General features: G+C 40.6%; 1 protein-coding gene across 1 annotated transcript; it reads left to right on the forward strand.

Annotated features, from left to right (window-relative positions):
• Window positions 1–1,848: 1,848 nt before the first annotated feature.
• Window positions 1,849–17,930, forward strand: sall3a (spalt-like transcription factor 3a). The gene is made up of 4 exons (XM_026293300.1): window positions 1,849–3,225; window positions 11,591–14,740; window positions 15,704–16,041; window positions 16,411–17,930. Exons 1-4 carry the CDS (start codon window positions 3,144–3,146, stop codon window positions 16,840–16,842), a joined length of 4,002 nt encoding a protein of 1,333 aa, XP_026149085.1. The 5' UTR covers window positions 1,849–3,143; the 3' UTR covers window positions 16,843–17,930.
• Window positions 17,931–21,207: the final 3,277 nt, after the last annotated feature.

The following is a 21,207-nucleotide window of genomic DNA, read 5'->3' on the forward strand; positions in this document are numbered from 1 at the left end:
AAAGGCCTATTAAACTGGTGTTGAGTGTTTGCAATTTCATATTCATTTTGTTGCTTCGTTTTCTTTGTCAGTTTTATGAAATGCTGAGATGTATGTATTTAGGTTTAGTCATATATATATATATATATAAAATCACACCAAATTAATTACTTTCCCAGCAGTCCAAGCTTTTTGGCAACCCTGATCACACTCCTCCTCTTTCTCTCCGTCCCTCTCTCTCTTTCTGTGTGTGTGTGTGTGTGTGTGTTTGTAGTGTATACCGGATTAAATGGCACCTCGTCTTAAATGGCACCTTGCCTCGTTTCCCCTCTCCTTTCATCATCAGCAAAATAAAGATTAGGCCTACAGAGGAGATTGTTAAAAGCTCGGTTTTCGTGGCGCAGGGATCTTCATTCCTCCGCCTTTGTGATGATATTGATGATGATGATGGCCAAGTGGACAGTTTGATTTTTGTGTGGCGAGCTAGTTATAAAGAATCAATATTATATCAAGGGGGTAACTTTGGTGATAAAGGACTTCAGCCACTCTGGCTATTCATCATAAGTCTGTAGCAAGCAGATAGGTCAAAAGAAATTATATTGCTCTAAAGAGTGTGTCTCCTTATCTCACAGTACCAGGGGAGTGGAGGACACGCCGATCGATACAGTAGCTGCCGTATACTCCTTGCAATTATCAATAGCTGATTTTGTCTTCCTGGGGCTGCATCTATTAATACCAGATAATAATAGCCTTTTGGACATAACTTCTAAGGGGATGATGGAAAGAGACGGAGAGAAAGAAGAAGGAGAAAAAAGAAAGTTTGCTCGCAGGACGACCTTGTCAACAGATTTGTCTCTCATATAAGGTGGACTCAGGGGAATAGACAAGTCAAAGAGACAAGAGAGGGGGAGCTCCCCCTCACCCCCCCTCCGCCTCCCCCTCCCCCCTCCCCACAACCGAAAAAGCTTAGGATCCGTCGTTACAGTAAAACAGTTTGTAGTTTATTTACAAACCCGCAGGTCTTACGCACTGAAATCCTGCAACGACAGCGTCATTTTTTTTCTTAACTTATCCTATTGTAACCAAGAATGACGCTGTTTGAAAATGCATTATGCTTGTTAGTTAAATACGAATTAATATAACAAAAGAACTTAAAAAACATAAAAATAAATAAAAATCACACACATGCCCCCTTATTAACACGCCTCTTAACCTCGCGCATCTTAATCCTTTCAATCCTATTTCTGACCCTTTATATTCTCACCTGATGTCACCTGATATTTTAAAGCAAATAATTAGCAAAGTCAAAGTTTCATGTTGTTTAACCTAATGAGTTGGCATCAATGCACAGCATAGTCTCTGTGCTGCACCTCTTTTGATTTGAATGTGAAAGAGAAAAAAATATATAGTTTTGCAAATGTATTATACGTTTGTAACATGTTTTAAATAGACAATACAGTCTTAGGAAATAAATCACCGGGATGTGATTACTGTCAGTACAAGATAAACTGTATTTCCAGTGGTTGCCATCGTGCGTAAAATGTTCATAAACTAGAACTAAAGTTAAAATAAAGGTTGCAAGTTGTGATGGAAAGCCTACCGTGGAACCACAAAACCGCCACCGTGATAAAAAATATACTTTGTGAGATTAATATGACAGGTTATTCTTTACAGGCGGCGCCTGGTAGGAGCTGTGAGATATTACATGATGGGAGGTCAAATCTGGGTGTTCACACTGGAGTCTGAGCACGATCCATTGAACAGTAACGTGGTGGTACATCCTAGTGGTGGCTGAAAGCAATGGGCTGAACCTCTGCTTGGGGGTTAACTCTCACACACAGCCCAGTCCCCCACACACACGGAGCCATGCCCAACACCGAGAGACCGACGCTTCTAGTGGGCTGCCAGAAGATAACTTCAAAGTTGGCTTCGATGTAAACCCGCGAGTCGAGCAAAGGGAAAACAGCGGCTTAAGTTTTAATTTGGAAAACGAGCCGAGTTTGTGTGTTTGGTCACCGAATATCCTGAAAAAGACACTTTTGCCAGAGCGCACCGAGGCGAAGGCGCAACCGGGAGCTAAAACAGCAGCGAGAGGGGGAGGACGAGACGGACTTCATCGCGGCCACATACACTGAAGTGACTTCTCTCTTTCAGGACAAACGAGTTTTTTAAATCGCATTGACGTCCACGTTGTTGCCGAGAGGAGGACTGTTGCTAATCGTGGCACCGCTATCTCGGAAAGACGCGTCTCAAACTTTGGAGAGCGGAGCTGCGCCATTACATTAAAAAAAGAAGAATTTGATGACAATTCATTGTTATTGTCAAGAACTTTACTCGTCTCGTCCACTTTGTGGTCATCGGGTGTCCGTGTGCCAAGTCAAACAACAGCTACTTTACCGGGAGGATGTCCATGGAGAGAAAACTTTAAAGCCCAGAAACCTCTCAGACTATAAACATCGCTTCCTTTGAGTCCAAGTCAGAAGGAGGTGCGTGCTCACCCTGGGCACACAAGAAAAGTTACTGAGAGAGAAAGTGCGAGAACTGAGCCAAGATCTCAAGATAGACTTTATGAGAAGACGGTTTCTGAAGTTCTGAGGTAAAAAGTGGGATCACAAAGGTCAAAGTGATGAAGATTAAAGATACTTCGCGGTGAATCCTCAGCACTTGCGAGTCAGTGCGCTCCGTGAAAGGAGGGGGGAGAAAAGAGTCTGACGTTCCCTGCTGAAGACCCCCCTGTGAGCTGGGCATAACAACAGATTTGGTGTGTTGTGTTGTTGGGGGAGGTTGGATAGTAAAGAGAAAAGAGACGGCTAAAGTCTGAGAGTGAAGCGGCTAATTGCTTAGTCCGTCCCTCATTACCATATCCAATGCGCGTCCGCTGGACTCCAGCCAATCCTCACCACCTTCACACGGTGCCATTAATCGCAAGGCATTATTCACTATCATAATTATTATAGCGACATGCGCAATCTAACGCACAGCAGCAGCAGCAGCGGCAGCGACACCGGCTAATTTCAGATTTCCCCCCTCTCTCTCTCTGCTACCAGACAATTTGCGAACTTTTTTGTGTGTTGATTCATTCGCCCTTCGCTGATGTATCTGCAAAACGCAGACACATCTCGGAGCGCAAAAGCAGCAGCATCGCCAGCACTGACGCCAGCAGCATGTCCCGACGCAAGCAAGCCAAGCCGCAGCACCTCAAGTCGGACGAGGATCCCGCGCTAGCCGGGGTGATTTCCGAGCAGGGTGAGTGGCTTCGATCAGCTGAGGTTTAACAACAGACAACTTCCTCCTCACAGCTCTGCACTGGCGATGTTTCTTCACCTCACTTTGTTTTAACTCCCTTTCTGTAAGTTTTACCTTCAGTTTGGATTCCTTTGGATTACGCCGATCAGATTATTTTCTTTAATATAGACGCAATAATTTGCAATAGATCCATTATGATACTGTTATTAGGTAGAAAGTCTCAGCTCTACTGGCACAGAAAGTGAACAGTTCTCGCTTAAGATGCGTTTATTTTATTCCAGAAAATCTGTTAACCTGCATCGCATTGTGGTCTACTGGCTGTTACATGACTTTTACGATGGATGGAAATGGAAATCAGACATCTAATCATTTACAACAGCTCACACTTGCAGCATTTCTATTATGTGCTGGAGGCCCTTTGGAAAGGCCTGTTTCAAAACAAATGATTTCATACTTTCCTATATATCAAATACTGGAGTTGTGTTATTTAACTCGTTGAAATTGTATACAGGTGATTTTTGTATGTGCATGTGCGCACGCTAAAATACGCGCACACACACCCACACACACACGCAATTTGAGAAGCTCGGAAATATTTGACATTTTGTCTTAGAGTTGTAAAATTCTTAATTCCGCAAATGATGGCATATTTTTCATCATCATCAAAAAACATTTAATTCGGACCATGTATATATTTATATATATTTATTTATTTATTTTTGTTTTGCGTTTGTGTCTTTTGTCCCTGAGCGCCTACCTGGTTCTCCTCTGAGCAAAATGCGGATTCTGTTGCAGGTCATAGCCTTGTTTTGTTATGGAAATGTTTTTTTGTTTACCCCCCTCACGTAAATTTGGCACACTTGATTTGTTCCCTTTTTGACAGAGCTCGTCCTGGCCATGTGAACAAAAAGGCTCATTCATCTTTTATTCTGTACTCAGGCTTTTTGCCCAATAAAACAGTCATTACAGGGCTGGAGTCAGATCTTAAGCAAGCTGAAATATAAAAGGATGAATTACAGCAATAACTGGATGACTAGTAGAATAATATTTTCCATACGTTGTAGTGCAGAAATCCTGCTTTTTAATTTACGATTTTAAATGTCTTTTTTTAACTTTTATTACAATCAATGTGGAAAATATTTTACATTTAAGGATTTAGATTAATGAATATCTTTGTTTTGTGTAACTTTCAGAGCCCTCAACTATAAGCCTGTAATTTTCATATATCTATTTTTTTTCAAGATTTAAACTGTTGTCCTTTAATTTACTTTTGGCTAAACTTAGAAAGATGCCTCTCTTTTTTGGTATTGGTCAAGCTCAGTGTTTCCAACAAATCACAGCTATTATTTATACCATTCTAACTTGGCCCATGTTGGCGCACGCACGCACGCACGCACACACACACACACACACACACACACACACACACAGAGTCACAGTCACAGTGACACACACACACTCCCACACACGTTGAGACCTTCTTTAGAACAGAAATGTGTGATGTAATCTCTGGGGATCAGCTCTCTTTGCATGAGGAAATGCTGGTGTGAGGTGGGAATGACACTGACAACTCTTGGCCCTTTTGTCTGATTTACTGTGTCCGATTGCCATTTCTTGGCAATTCACACAAACACTGTTACTGCTTCAGTGTTGAGATAACCTTTCCCAGATTTTGGTCACAGATACAAAACATCCATCAGGTTGCTCTCCTGTATTGTCGTGGACTGTAAGGTGAGAAATCTTACGTTTGGATGATTTGGTTGAATTACATTTAAATTATTACAAAAAAAAAAAAAAACAAAAAAAAACACTTTCCAATACAGATAGAAGTATACAGTTTTTAAATAAAAATCTACACACATGGACTGTGTCATGGGTCACCTATAGTGTGCACGCCGTTGTGCTTAAGACTGGAAGTGGCCATGGAATGTTGTTGCCTATACTGGCTCGCTTGTTTTCAGGACAGGCGTTGCAGTGAAACAATGCCAAGCCTTTGGTCGAACAGTGAGCCCATGCACAATAATAATGCACAATAAACCTAATAATACCATATCTCATCCAAAGCTACCTTACACGATGGGGCTGCAAATGTCAGACTGCCAGTGTATCATTGCAGCATGATCAGATTCTCCACTGCCTATTGCTGTGGTGCAGCTCGTGACGACACTATTGATCGCTGGCCTTGACAAATCATTGCATATAATGTCGAAGGAATTCAAAAGTTCCAATCGTCAGTCGCTTGATTTAGACTTAAAATCTATACATGACGGGGCTGGTAGGAGTTGAGTGCTCAAATTGTGCTCAAGGACAGACATTATGTTTGAAGTGCATTTGATGAAAATAGCCATCGTTCAAGAAAATATAAACAGGATTTGGAAGCTCTGATATTCTTGTTCTTTTGTGCTCTGATTTTATTTTTATTTTTCTAAAGGTTCAATTGGATCTTTCTTTATACTTTTTTCACTGTTTTCCCCCCCGCTGCTCAGTAAGGACCTCTTTAATCTGCTACATCCCTGAAAACATGAAAAACTAAAATCAAGTGCCAACAAGCCCTTGTCTGGCATATCATCTCTCCCTCAGGCCTTCCAGACACTTGCCCCCTGGGGGCATGGGGGTTGTATATGTGTGTGTGTGTGTGTGTGTGTGTGTGTGTTAGGATGGCGAAAGGAAGGGTGCTCTGCCTTTTTAAAGCTTGTTGACTTAACCTTTGTCTAGACCCAGCCAGCTAGGTTCTGCTGCTAGTTGTCAACCTCCTTGTACAATTAGAACATGTGTGCCGTTGACCTTGGCAGCACAGCTCACTCGTGACCTAGAAAGTGTGAACAGCGACTGGCTTTTCATCTCACCACCGCTTCCTCCGCATCCAGTGTCTTTGAAGGTGTGCATGTGAACTGTAGTCAGGGGCGGTGGTGTGCATATTGTATATGAAAACACTTAAGCTTAGTCCTAATTGGAATAATACAGAAAAAGGCAAATTTCCCAAGCTACAGAGAAGGACGGAGCTCTACATCCACCAAGAAAAGTGAATTTTCCCATTATTACTGCACAGTAAAAATAATGTTTTCTACATTAGGAGACATTACAGAAAAGACATGCTGCACATTCCTTCACTAATCTGGTAGTTGTAGTCAACTGTGGTTTAAATTTTCATTGTTGATGCTTTACTCAGATATATTCACCTATGGTCACTGCAAGATTTTTTGTAGAGTTCTTTAAAAAACGTTGACAATGTAAAGGGAGGACTTTCACTACAACCTAATATCTGAAGCAGGGATAGACGTAAATATGATGTGCAAAAAATATAACACAGTGAGAAAATGCCTACTGACACTGACAACACAGTTGTTGCCCACTTCCCCTGCTGTGGGGCTTTGTTTGGCTTTTGTTTTAATCCACTCTCACCACTGGGTGCAGGCCTCTAGACCACCCACATAGTTGTGCCAAAGACGTCTTCAAGAAGGCACTCAAATATGGCTGTGTCCTAATTACTACTCCACACTAAAAACGCACACCAACAAGCAAGAGCCTGACAGGAGTGAGGAAAGAGAAGGGCTACTTAATATTATACAAAAACTCCAAATTTGTGGGGATTTAAGAAAAAGCAAACTAGTAATGAACTGACAGTAAATTTGGCTATTAGTGCGTCATCTTAAGATGATTTTGTTTGTCTTTATTTTGATCATTTAGTGCTGATACGTTCAGAAAGAACACTCACAGGAACAGTTTGACTGCTGAGCTAATTTATATATTTCACTTTGCTTTGCTCATGTTAAAAGCGAAACACTACTTGAGAACAGGAATTTAACAATGTAAATCCGAAAGGAACTGAAGCGAAGATCGCCAGGTAAAAACCAGAACCTATAGTACAGTCTCTCTGGCTGCAGAGGATGAACGTCTATTAGATCGTAAAGACTCTAATCTCGAGCTGTGTTGTAAATCCAGAGACAGAGAGCCATCTTGACGGGTGACACAGTCATCTGGACAGAGTGCCGTCATTGAATACTGTATTGCAAATGCTTACACAAACAAATCGTTAATGTTTTGGCTGCTCCACATCTGCAGACAGTGACAAAGGTCTCTCTGTTAGTGCAGATATGACTGTACCACTCTGCAGTAGGACTGACCAGGCCAGTGACACACACACACACACACACACACACACACACACACACACACACACACACACACACACAGCACACAGCACACAGCTGGGCTGACAGTGATCAAGCCTCTGCAGGGCTGAGAATGCATGGGCTCATTCAAGGAGTTATTTATGTGATTTGTAGCTGCATGAACAAAAAACATTTTTGCATGATTTGTTACTTTTGCAAATACCTACAAGATAAGTGGTAATGTTGTAACAATATCATTGGAAGATTCATGGATTTTTATAAAAGGTGAAAGAAACTCTTCTAGGTTTTGATTACAAAATAAAAACGCAGCAAAGGGCAAACAAAACATTTGTAAAATTATTTACTATGAAAACACCTTGGAATAAAATACAGTACTTAAAAAATATTTTTCCTGGAAATTAGACCTTTGACTTTATTAGCCAGATGTCTAATAAAATAACACATTGGAAAACGGTAATTGCCACAGGAATTCCAACATTGCTGGAATTATAGGTTGAGCCCTTGGGGGGACTCAACCTACAGTGAAGCATCTCTCTTTAAGGGTCCTAAGCTATTCTCAGATGCTTCAGAACAATGCATTTTAAAGGGGCAGAAGGAGGGGTGGTTCTAAGAAGGCTGTAAGTGCAGGCACAGTTCAGATATTGTTTTAACTTCCTTAGTTTATGTAAAAGAAATCTACAATTTCAGTTTTGCAAAGAGGTTTTAAGCAGCAAATTCTTTAAATTTAGTATACACAATTATCTTTACAAAAAAGATGCCAGTGGCGTTACCTGTCTCAACAGAGAGTAAATGTTACCAGTATCATTGTCTGCGTGTGTATTCATTAAGAGTGAATCTGGAAATTGCTAAGAATGGGGTGAATTTGTAATTGCTCAATGCTTCATTCAATGCCTGGCTCTGTGGCTTTCACGGAATCAGTGGAAAGCATGAATACCTCATCTGATATAATATGTCAGATTAGCGGTTTCAGCAAGCATGTCAAAGATTGCTGAGCAAGATAGTGGACACACAGATTCAATGTCTACAATTCCCCTATTGACTCTGTTCAGTTTAATATTTGCATTTGGGTAAATGAAGACTCTTAAAGGAATGAGAAACGGATTGGATTTTTTTTCATCCCTTCCTCTCATGCTATAGGAAAATCAATACCCCCCCACCCCCAGTACAGACACACACACAAACACATTTTCACTGTCTTGCAAACACAAAACAACCAACAAAATGTTGCCTTCACGCAGCTGTATGACATGATGGCACTGCAATTTCATGGTGATAGAGACTGTAAATTGTTTTAAAATTATGAGAATTAACTGTTTTTTAACATTTTCACTGGAGACATAAAAAACATATCAGATGATTATACTGGTGTGGTTTGTAGTGAACTATTGACAAATTACAGCAATGTTCAAACACAACAGCAAATTCCTGAATCTTATGCGATTTATTAAATCTTTTGAAACAAGCTACACATTTCAGACGTCTTTGAGTCATTAAGCACGTGAACTCATTTTTCATGATGTTCTTCTGATTACAATAACCACTGCCAAAAAACTGAAATGATGAGTAGGAGAATATCGAATAAAAACAGGATTTTTTTTTTTTTAATTCCCAAAATTCAATTTAAAGGAACAAAATAATGTTTGCTGTAAAACTTTAGCCTTTCACAGGGTAAATTTACGAAACTAGGCCTGTACAAACACACCTATATACACACTTGGTACAGTAAAAAGGATGTGTGTGTGTGTGTGTGTGTGTGTGTGTGTGTGTGTGTGTGTGTGGCATTTTCTAGGTGTTTATAGACATGCACATAATTTGTGCATGTTCTTTGTCTGTCTACAAATGTGTGTGAGAAAATGTGTCATTATGTGCGGGAGTGTGAGGTCAGAGGCATACAAAGGCCCCCACTTGTAATTGTATGAATGAATAAGAGAGATTGACAGTAATACCATTCTAATAACTAATCAGCTCAGCACAATGCCTACTCATTTGTACTGACCTTTCAACCCTCAATTATGGAAATGAGTTTAGCTGTCCGCTGCTGGGCTAAGGAGATTTTTAGCCTCCCGTCACGTGTTGCTGACACTTCCATTCACTTGCTGCTTACATATTGCATATTGCTGCATACAACTGAAATTTAGAAAATAACCTTTTTTTATTATCTTAAATTGATTTTACAGGCTAGTGACTAAAATATTAGAGAAAGAGATTACACTGACATTGCAAACTAAATATAGTGCAGCCCTCATAAGAAAATTTTGAAATAAGAAGAGTTTTTTTTTCATTTTACTGCTTTATCTGTTTTCACCAACTTAATCTAGCAGCATACATGATTAAGTAAAATAATGTCCTCTTCTGCCAGCCCTGCCCCCAGTGAGGATGAGAACGTGGAGCATGTCCAAAGCCTTCCTGTTGATAATTAATTAAGTTGCAAACACCAGACCTTGATAGCTCATGCCCCTTTTGGCCAGAAATTACAGGAGTGATGAATTTTACTAATGAGTCACTGTAATTGGAAGAAACGGATATTTGCGTCACCATGGCTCGCTCTATTTTAACCTTTGAAATGAGTGTAGGTATTGTAGGAATCTCATGACCACTGTGTTAAAAAGCATACTACGTCCTATGATGTTGCGTAAATGTGTAGTGTGTAATAAGCAGTGTTTTCATGTATTCTGACAATACTGACAATTACACTTCTACGATTAATTGAATCAAATTCACACAAATTGAAAAAAATTCTTATTTTATTCAGGAATGTTTTTATCTGAGTGTGTGTTTTTAGACATGCATGCACATACATGCAAATAATTAGAAACCAATTTAAAGTAGCGATGGCGTTTAAAAAAATAAATAAATTATAACCTCACCTAACAACTATCAAATTACCCTGTTTTACAGCAACTTTTTTTTAGGGTAACCATCTTTCTGTGAAATAAATCACTTTTATTTGCAATAAATGCCTAACAAATTGTCCTAACATTTATTTCTCATAGTGTAAAGTGTGTATAAAATAGTTTAATTTGTGGATAAATAGTTGTACTGCCAGATATATGCTGGTACTTTCTGTATAAACTGAACAGGAGATTCTGAAATAAATTACATGCAGGATGCTGTGGTGGTTACTGATCCCACTTCTTAATGAAAAGAACATACACACATCATACACACACATACACACACACACACACACACACGCAGTAAAACTATGCTCTAACAAAAATAAACATACTGGGGAGGACATTTTTTACACATTTTTGATCAGGTGTGACTTAGGTCCATGTGCAGAGCTTGTGCCATTTTTTTTACTCTTGATGGTTGCATGTGGAAGAGGAAGTGGCTTCCTACAACTGTGATTAAACATGTGTAACTAATCAGAGACTTTGCTGCCATGGCACTAGCATGTAATTTGTTGAGTCTTATTTCAGAGAGCATGGGAGAGGGGGAGTGAGAGAGAAGGAGAAAGTAACCCAGTATCTTTTTGACTAAACAGGATTCTTTTATTTTATAAAATTTCAATGTGGGCACAATTATAAATTTCAGATATGCGTTTGTTCTTGTACACATTTTTAATGTTCAGTTTAACAGTGAATAGTGCTGGATGTGCGTAAGGGTAGGCGGTCCCACAAATCTATGTCCTATTCTTTTGACAACACATTTTCTCTGACATCATAACAAGTATACAGAGTACTTGTCTTAGAAGAGGGCTAGACTGTTAGCTTTGCAATGCTAAATGAAAAGGCCCAGGCATTTGAAATTCAAGTAGAAATGACTGAGGTTGATAGCAGAGGGGAATCCTAATGCGGCCATCAAAGTCCTGATTTGTACCCAACAGATGAGGCAGCTGTTGGGTACAATTGTATGAAATATTGGAAATCAATAGGTTCTATGGAATTTCATTAAGCGGCAGTATCCACATTTGATAGGCCCTCATAATTTGATGGATTGCACAAAGAAAATTATTAGCTGGCTCTATGGAGACGGTGTGAATGCGCAAACCTGAGTCTTGAGAATTGGTGAACTAGGGCAATTTGTTCAGAGTAAAAAAATAGAAAGAATATTGATTTTGGTTATGTTAAAAGAGAGAAAAAAAATCAAAGGTTAAACCTTTGCAGCACTGCTCTACAAAATATGTGTGGATTCTTCATTGATTATTTATTCATTAATTCTTCTCTTTTTTGCTCCCTCCTCCCTTCTTTCCTACCCACTCCCCTGAACCTCCCCTCTCCTTGTAGCCCGAGGTGATGTGCTGGATGATGCCGACAGCGGGAATGAGAGCCGCAGCGGCAGTGAGGAAACCCATGTATGTGAGAAGTGTTGCGCTGAGTTCTTCAAGTGGTCAGATTTCTGTGAACATTTGAAGAGCTGCACCAAGAACCCCTTGGTGCTCATAGTGAATGACAATGAGGACACACCTAACCCCTCCCAGGAGTACCCAACAGAGCCCTCTCCTGTACCCAGCTGCCCTAGTGAACAGGCTGATAGCGAGGACCCAAGGGAGGGCAACCACAGTTCTGCTGGTGAGGGGGATGACATCCCAGAGACAGCAACCTTAAATGAGGTCAATGTCCTAGAAAAGGAAGATGAGCAGATGGAACTAGATCTTTCTCCTGAAAAACATATGGATGCTGAAGAAAGAGACATGACATCCCCTGAGCCAGACAGCTCCCTACCTCAGCTCAATGATGTCGTTCCTTCCACTGTTACAAGCTATGCCATGCCAAGCACCAATGTTACCCTGGAGACCCTGCATGGCACCCGGGTTGCAGTTGCCCAGTTTTCACAGAGCGTAAGGGCAGCAGCAGGCAGTGGGGTTTCCACCATGGCTATTCCTATGATCCTAGATCAGCTGATGGCCCTCCAGCAGCAGCAGATACACCAGCTACAGCTGATAGAACAAATACGCAGTCAGGTGGCTCTGATGAACAGACAGCCTGCCTCACAGCCTGCACTCAGCCACCATCACAGCAATGCTGCCACTAACCAGGGGCCGGTATCCTCCTGTGTCCCCCCTGTCGCAAGTCAGCTTCAACTACATAACTTCATCACTCCTCCTGTTCATCAGCTGCCTGTTAGATTGCCAGCCACTATCAATGGCCAAGGCCCTTCACCTCTGACCTCAGCAATAGAAGGGTCTCTGTCTCAAACGCCACAAAGTGGCACTCAGCAGTCTAACTCTTCAATCCCAAACACATCCTCAAGTAATACAGTGTTTCCCTCACCCAGTGGTAATGGACTGTCATCTATACTTCCCTCCTGCTCATCCACAGTCACAAACAATGTTAGCACTAGTACTAGTGTTACAGGAGGAGGTGGCATCAGCAGCAGCTCAGCTCTTCCCAGGAACTCCACCACCCCTCCCTCACTCAGCCACAGTAGCCTCCTGAGCTCTGCCTCCAGTCTACCACTGATACCTCACAGCTCGTCCAGCAGCGTTATCTTTCCTAACCCACTGGCCAGCATTGCAGCCACGGCCAATGCACTCGATCCCCTCTCTGCTCTGATGAAGCACAGGAAGGGGAAGCCCCCAAACGTGTCTGTGTTTGACACTAAGCCCAGCTCTGAGGACCCCTTCTTCAAGCATAAGTGTCGGTTCTGTGCCAAGGTGTTTGGCAGTGACAGCGCCCTGCAGATCCACCTGCGTTCCCACACTGGAGAGAGGCCCTACAAATGCAACATATGTGGCAACCGTTTCTCCACCAAGGGAAATCTGAAAGTCCACTTCCAGAGGCACAAAGAGAAATATCCACATATTCAGATGAACCCTTACCCTGTGCCAGAATACCTGGACAACGTGCCCACAAGCTCAGGCATCCCATATGGCATGTCTCTGCCCCCAGAAAAACCTGTAACCACATGGCTTGACAGCAAACCTGTCCTGCCAACAGTTCCAACCTCAGTTGGGCTCCAACTGCCTCCCACGCTGCCAAGTATGATGGGAGGTTTTGGTGAGTCTCCAAGTCTCACACCGCTCAACAGGTCCCCTCAGAGGCCATCTCCACCCTCAAGTGAGTGTGCATCCTTGTCCCCTAATATCATCACTGAGTCCTGCATGACCACTACTTCGCCCCCCCCAAAACCTAGCTTAGGGAATGATGCGCCTCCTCTTTTGAAACCTGAAGGTGTCCTCCTGCCTCCAAGTTGCTCTACTAGGCCAGGAGAGAACACCAACACAACAACTACAGTAACTCAAGTGGTACTTTCCACTACCATCACCTCCACCACATCGTCCAGCAGTGGCCAGGCCACTGAACCTATCAGTAGCCCCGACTCTGTTTCTAACCCCATCTCCCATCCTGTTCTTCCCATGCTTTCAGACCAGTTTAAGGCCAAGTTTCCCTTTGGAGGCCTCCTAGACTCTATGCAAACCTCAGAGACATCAAAGTTGCAGCAGCTTGTTGAGAACATTGACAAGAAGATGACTGACCCAAACCAGTGTGTCATCTGTCATCGCATTTTGAGCTGCCAGAGTGCTCTCAAGATGCACTACCGTATCCACACAGGTGAGAGGCCTTTCAAATGCAAGATATGTGGTCGGGCATTCACCACCAAGGGAAACCTGAAAACACACTTTGGTGTCCATAGATCCAAACCCCCACTTCGGGTCCAACACTCCTGCCCTATATGTCAGAAAAAGTTCACCAATGCTGTTGTGCTGCAGCAGCACATCCGTATGCACATGGGAGGGCAGATCCCAAATACCCCAGTCCCTGAAAACCTGCAGGAGATGGACACTGACCTCTCCTTTGATGAGAAGAGCTTAGATGCGATGAGTAATTATGATGATGATCTTCTGGATGAAATGGAGCAGGCTATAGATGATGAAGCTGATTTAAAAGAAGGAGAAATAGACCCATCTAAACCTTATTCACCTGGGAGTTCCCCACCAACTTCCATCATCTCCAGCATAGCTGCAATGGAGAACCAGATGAAGATGATCGACTCCACTGCCAACATGACCCGTTCATTTGGTCAGAAGTCTACCCAGAATGGCAGTAACTTTGGAGGAGAGACTGACTGTTTTACCACAGATTCCTTATCTGGAATGGGGGATGCTGAAGGTCAGAGCTTGGGGAGCCCTGCTTTGTCTGAGTCCTCTGGCTCTATGCAGCATTTGTCCCCAGCTCACAGCCATTCTGAGAGCCAGCGATCCAAGTCCCCAGCTACACACAACAATAATAACAGCAGTGCCATGACAGCAGAGGAGGGCCAGGAGAACAATACAGCTGGCTTAGCAACAGTAAAGTCAGAAAAATCAGAAACACCATCTCCGCTTTCTGCAGCTGAAGGCACTGGGGCCCTTGATCTGACTGCCACTCAACCTAGCAGGCACTTTGTCAAGGAAGAGAGCCACTTCAACATGCTGTTTCTAAATAGAGATCGAGGTGTGTATGTGCAAAATCAACTAAAATGTAATGCATTACATAAAGTGAATAAAATATCACATTATTTTATGTGATAATTAATGCACTCATAATGATTATATATCTTTCAACTGCAAATTAATCAATGCAAAACGGTCTGATTGACTTTTCTTGCATAAAAATGGATCTAACTAATGAACAGATTTAAAAAGAAAAATGCAGTCCACTATCGAACTATAGAAAACAAAACGATAGAAAAACTAAATCAACAGCAATTTACAAGATGAAACCTGAAGTTGATCAAATTTGTTTACACAAAGTAGCAGAGATTTCAGGACACCTAATTTATTATTTAGCTATTTATTTACTACTCAACACTGTCAGTCAACTCTCCAGCTGCTTCTCCATCCTCCACAGCTGACAGGGCCCTCTGCACTTCATCAGGTTCCAACTGGGATAACTACATACACTGTTTTTCTCCCCCTAAAACACTCAGCTTACATCAATTGAAGAAACGTAAATACCGAAAACATATGTAACAGACCAATGAACGTTAACATGAATATTCTGTAAATAGTGAAGACAGACACAATACTGAATAAATTCTGTTCTTACATATGCAGTAAGATTCTTCAATGGATATTCAACAATTCAAGTGATGATGATTGCACTATAGAGTTGCTACATAAATGACTGACATACATGTCACTGCTGTACAGTCATATTGCTATCAAAAACGAATATACTTCATATTCAAAATCTATTTGAAAACATTATATACACCTAAATTAATAATTAATAGTCTTAGTTAGTCTTAGTCCTAATTTACGCAGTGGGATTTTATGATAGAGTGGTTTGTACATTTTGAGGTTTGACTATTACCAGCAGTGATCTTGTAGCCATACGAGACTTCCAGTTTACAGAAATACCTTCTGCAGTTTTAATGTTTCAGTATTTTCATATTTATCTTTATTTGTTTTTCAGGGCTAAGTACTCCGAATCTGGCCAGTACCGCATCAAATATGATCAAAATGGAAATGAATGGACATGGCAAGTCAGCCTCTCTGAGCGACAACGCTCACCTGCCTGTGGGAATCCAGGTTCCGGCTGCAGTGCCACAGACCACCATTAGCCCCAGCATCAACCCCATGTTGGCTCCCCCGCCACCCCGACGCACTCCTAAGCAGCACAACTGCCACTCATGTGGGAAGAATTTTTCTTCAGCCAGTGCTCTGCAAATCCATGAGCGTACACACACTGGAGAAAAACCATTCGCCTGCTCTATTTGTGGAAGGGCTTTCACCACAAAGGGCAACCTTAAGGTATGAGCCAGTTAATATTCTGGTAGACGCGTTATGTACCAAGTAATGCTTCAGCATCAATTCAGGCAAATGACCTTTAGTAGTAAAATATGCTTTTATATAATTTAAACATCTCAGCAGAGACTGAAATATAGTTGCTATGTTCTCTAAATTTCCAAAAGTTTTAAAAGGTTTTTTATTCTAAAATTTGTATATACAAGATCATTTAAAAAAGAATGTGCTTGCTTATTTTTATATTGAATTTTGGCCTTTCCCTTCCATTCCCATGCATAAAATATCTGTTTGCGTGCAGTATTTGCCTTGGATTTGCTTCATGACTTACAATGACATTTTCATGATGTTTCTTTTTGAATTTCTTGCCAATTTTAGGTTCACATGGGAACACACATGTGGAACAACGCTCCGGCCCGAAGGGGTCGACGACTATCTGTGGAGAATCCCATGGCCCTGCTGGGTGGGGATGCCATGAAGTTCAGTGAGATGTTCCAGAAGGATCTGGCGGCTCGGGCCATGAATGTCGACCCGGGCTTCTGGAACCAGTATGCAGCCGCCATCACCAACGGCCTGGCCATGAAGAACAATGAGATCTCTGTGATACAGAACGGAGGCATCACCCAGTTGCCTGTCAGCCTCGGTGGTACAGGAATCACTTCATTGGGAGCCATGCCAGGAGGAATGGACCGTGTTCATGCTGGCAGCAGCCCACCCATGACGGGTATGGAAAAGACTGGTCTGGAGGTTGGGGCCAGCCGCCCCTTCTCCAGATTTATGGAGGAGAACAAAGAAATTGGGATCAATTAAAAAGACCTTTCTGTATTATTCCAAGGTAGGCATTTGGCAAAATGACTAAGAGTCTAACCACAAGAAAAGAAACTGCTGATCCAGTCAGAACTCATGGGTTATGTACAGATTAAATATTTTTTTGTTTGGTTTTGGAAATATAGTATTTAGTATTGATTAGAGGTCTTTGACTTTCACCCATTCCCTCCTCACTTGATATTTCGCCTATTCGAAGAATAGTGTCTCTTGTTTGAGAATATGTCGTCTTGCAAGATTTGCATGGTACTTATTGGTTTTTATCAGTATGTTTGACTGCTTTTATGAATTCCTTTGAAAACCAGAATCCTGCCTCATTTATGATGGGCAAGCATCTTATCTGGACAGGACTAAAACAGGAAAGAACAGAGGTTTGTTTAAAGTATTGCCTTTGTCTGGCAACCTTGTTTATGATTGCTCTTTTACATATAAAAGGGCCATGGGTAGACTGAAGAAAAGAGAAGTATAGTGTTTTTGTGCTCGCCTGATTTTTTTTTTTCTCATGAAAACTTGAAAAAAATAATGTTTGAACTATTTTAATCTTTACATTTAGTCTCCCAGCATTGTCTTATACTATTGTCCTGTGTCTTTAGTATTTATGATATTGACAAAAAAGCGGGTATACAAAAATATTTAATGGCCCAAGCATTTTATTGATCCGTTTTTTTCTAAACTGCAGGCTTCACTGATGAGTATCTCTTTCAATAAAGACAATATGTCATTTGAGTTGAACAACAAAGAAAAATAGTAGGTTTTCTTTGGATATCTGTTAAGACTGTGTATCTCGTTATATGGTGAAGAGGTTAGAGATATCCGAAGCTGCTACAACCACAACCCTGCTTTTAACCTTTGTAAAAATAAAAAAGAAGTGATCCTTTTGAAGAAATATCTATGTATAGAAATACAGACAAATCTAAAACAGGTATGCATATTTTGTATCACATAAAAATAGACATCATGAGTTGAGAGTATTTGTCATGTTTGTGAATGCACTTTTTAAAAACAAGACGTTTTGTCTGTGAGTTACCGTTAACCTTTTGACTGAGCTATCTATCACATGCTGTTTTCATTGTTTTCTGCGTACCACTCCTACAAATTGCAGAGTCGGTTCTCTGTTATTGCATCTGTGCTACTCACCAGAGTGCAATCTCATCACTCAATCAAAACCTTCTTAAATAAAAAAAAAGAGAACAGGTGTGTGTTTGAATGGTTTCCTTATCTGCCTCATGTTTTCCCTTTCTCTGTCACCCTTTTATTTCCATAAATTAAAAGTGAATTACCATATACATATGATCCAAACAATGACAAATTTCTCAATCATTTTTTTCTGCATTCACTCCTACTATTCGACAAAATTTTGGAGGCAGAAAACAAGATACAAGCAAAATATCTCGTTTTACAGTGCGGGCCTTACTGAGCAACAAAGAATATTTCTAACTTCACAGATATCAAAAGTAAATTTAAATAGTGTTTTTATGCAAATTATATTAAAATCGTTCCTATTTAAATCACCAAAACTGCTTTTGTGTGTGACATTTCACGGTTAATACAGGCGGTACTATAGGAGCGAAATTAGCACTTATCTTTCAAAATCAACTGGTTTTGATTCCTCTGAAATTATTTATGCTGGAACACATTATTTTTAAGTTCCCAGATATTTCATGCTAACTTGGGTAGAAGTTTCCTCAAAAAGATCCATCAAAAATAATCTCAATTCCTGGCTCTAATTATTTTGTTTTTGTTTTGAATTGAAACAGTTTTAAAATTGTGAAAGAGTGTAAATCATAGTTCTACGTACAGTATACAAAAAAAAAAAAAAAAAAACTGCAGATGACTCCTCAAAAATCAACAGATACACATAATTAAAAATACCAGACAAAAAGTGACATATTTCTAACAAAATGAAATGATGTACAAAATGCATAACGTGAAATTTTTCCTAGAAAAAAAATGTTTTCTTAATTAATTTTAAATCAGTCACAAACACTAAAACAACTTTTATCAGGAGTTTTATAGAAAAAAACACAGCAGTAACTGAAATTGACTCCTTGTGAATAAATGTATGTTCAGCTGAGCTCATGTAATGTCCATGATCAGTGCTGTAATACAATAGCAGATGAAAAAAAGTCATACATTAACGCCTAAAACAATGTGTGTCAGTGCAGTAGTGTGCCAAGTCAGTTCACCTTCTTGTGCTGCTGTTACAGTAGGTGTGGGAGACTGTGTCTGAGGTCTGCCGTATGCCGTGTGAGAGTCAGTGAAGTCATCATACGTGCCTGTGTCTCTGTGTGTAAGTGAGAGCGGTAAAGCGATGGTGGCCTCTTCCCAGCAGTACATTTGACACATGGTCCACATGTGTGCGAAAACACACACACACACACACATACACACAGACACACACACACACACACACAGACACACACAGACACACACAGACACACACACACACACACACCCCACAAAAACTCATGTTCTCACTTTCTCCAGTATGAAAAAAGACAAAACAAAATCACACCAAATATTCTAAGTGATGGAGGTAGAAAACAACATGCAGCCACATCAGGTGCCAAGATGAAAGTTAATGCTAACTTTAATCACTGAGAACAAAAGAGTTTTTCAATGCTTATCTGGGGCAACTGGCCTGGCAGATGTGACTACAGCCTTGATCCTTAATTCCTCACTGGGTAGAGTAAAAGATAACCATGGTTTTAAACTTGTTTTCATGTCATTCTGTAGAACATAGCAAGAAATTATTCCTACTGGTGAAATTTAAGTGAATGTGAAATAACGTAAGCTCTTTTAGATCAACATATTTGATTTTTTTTTTTTTTCCAACATATTCTCATGCATTGTTTCAATTTAAATTAATGCCTGCATGGTTTCTGGCAGGTTCTTCTGACAGCTGATACATAAATGCTACAGGCATTACACATTATAATTATTTGAACCACTGTGGAAACCTTAAAACAGCAACAAAAAAAGTAATAATATATATTAAGAGAAAGATGCATTTTCGTGGCAACAATATACTGATGACTCCCAACCAGCAGATTATCCCCTGCAGCTGAAAGTGATGATTGGTTTGTCAACCTCCAGCTTACATCAGCTTTCATCAACAAGCCATAAGTGTTTATTTTTGTGTTATTTTTCTTGTGACTTTCACACACACATTAGTTTTCATGTTGATGAATCGGAGTTAAGTACGCCCTTGGGAGCTTTGATTCGGTGATTCGGAGCTGCCGTTTGTAAGCCCATTGTTTGACATTGCACTGTCAGCTGATCGTGCAGGCTTAGTCAGTGGAATTGTCAAGTAATGAATAAATTTCATACTGACTGTTCTTCTCTATAAAAGGCACTTATTTTGCTCATATTTGAATGGGAAAAAATACATTCCTCTCGTTCTTCCACTCATGTGCTCGCATTTAGTAAATGATTTTGCAGACAGCCAATATACATGAATGTAAAGACTGTTGTTCGAGACTCTAAACAGCAATTCTCCCTAAATTTATCATATAATTCAATAGGGTGTTGCTGCAGCTTCATGGAAATACTCTGTGAACGAGGGCTGTTTTACGTCAAGTGATTTTAATTTTGATGCCTTTCCACCTCAACATGGGTGAAATGAGGTTATAAACAGTAGGATTGTTATTTCCATAACAAAACTTCAATGTTACCCAGATTTTTTTTCAAAGTTGTTATGGTTTTTTTCCATTAAGCAATACAATACAATGGAATGTCCAATGTGCGATTGTATTTTACTGTTAAAAACAGGACATTTATGAGCAATGAGGGGAATGCAGACAAGGAATTATTTGAGGTGGTTCCATTTAAGAGGATTTTAACAAGTATAATTTTAGAGTGGGTTACAAGGCTAATTATCTAAAAGTAAACATAACATGCCTTTCCATTTATCTTGTGTATTTTTCTTTCTTTTTTCAAATGTGGCAGTTCTCCTCTCTGTTCAGCCCACAGAGCAAATTGCTTCACCTTTTTTGTTTTATCTGCACTTCCCTTGTGTTTGTGTGCTACCTGTTTGAAGTGAATATGTGTGACATTTGGGCATGGCACAGTGTGAACAGACAGGCCATCATTGGGACGGGGCTGTCGGCTGTTTGTTTAATGCCCTGCCTACTGTGAAAGTCTCCCTGAAACAGCCGCAGTAAATATCCCCATTGATCCAGAGGCAGGGGGCCCTACGATGATGTAGTGGCGAAGAGCCACACAAGTAAATCTAACCGACAGTAATCCAATCCCATTCTCAAGGCTCTGGGATCTGAGATAGGTGCATTAAATCCAAAAGTGTGCCTTTTTGCACAATTTCTCTGCCTTTGTTGGTGCTACTTCTCTTTT

This window comes from Mastacembelus armatus, chromosome 16, assembly GCF_900324485.2.
Source record: "Mastacembelus armatus chromosome 16, fMasArm1.2, whole genome shotgun sequence".
In the NCBI taxonomy this organism is placed as follows: Eukaryota; Metazoa; Chordata; class Actinopteri; order Synbranchiformes; family Mastacembelidae; genus Mastacembelus; species Mastacembelus armatus.

What these genes read in the sequence shown, in the direction of transcription:
- sall3a (XM_026293300.1), top strand. Translation starts at nt 3,144, where the DNA reads ATGTCCCGACGCAAGCAAGCCAAGCCGCAGCACCTCAAGTCGGACGAG. An exon ending in CGGGGTGATTTCCGAGCAGG is followed by an intron (nt 3,226 to 11,590) that starts GTGAGTGGCTTC and finishes CTCTCCTTGTAG; the next exon opens with CCCGAGGTGATGTGCTGGAT. An exon ending in CCACAAAGGGCAACCTTAAG is followed by an intron (nt 16,042 to 16,410) that starts GTATGAGCCAGT and finishes TGCCAATTTTAG; the next exon opens with GTTCACATGGGAACACACAT.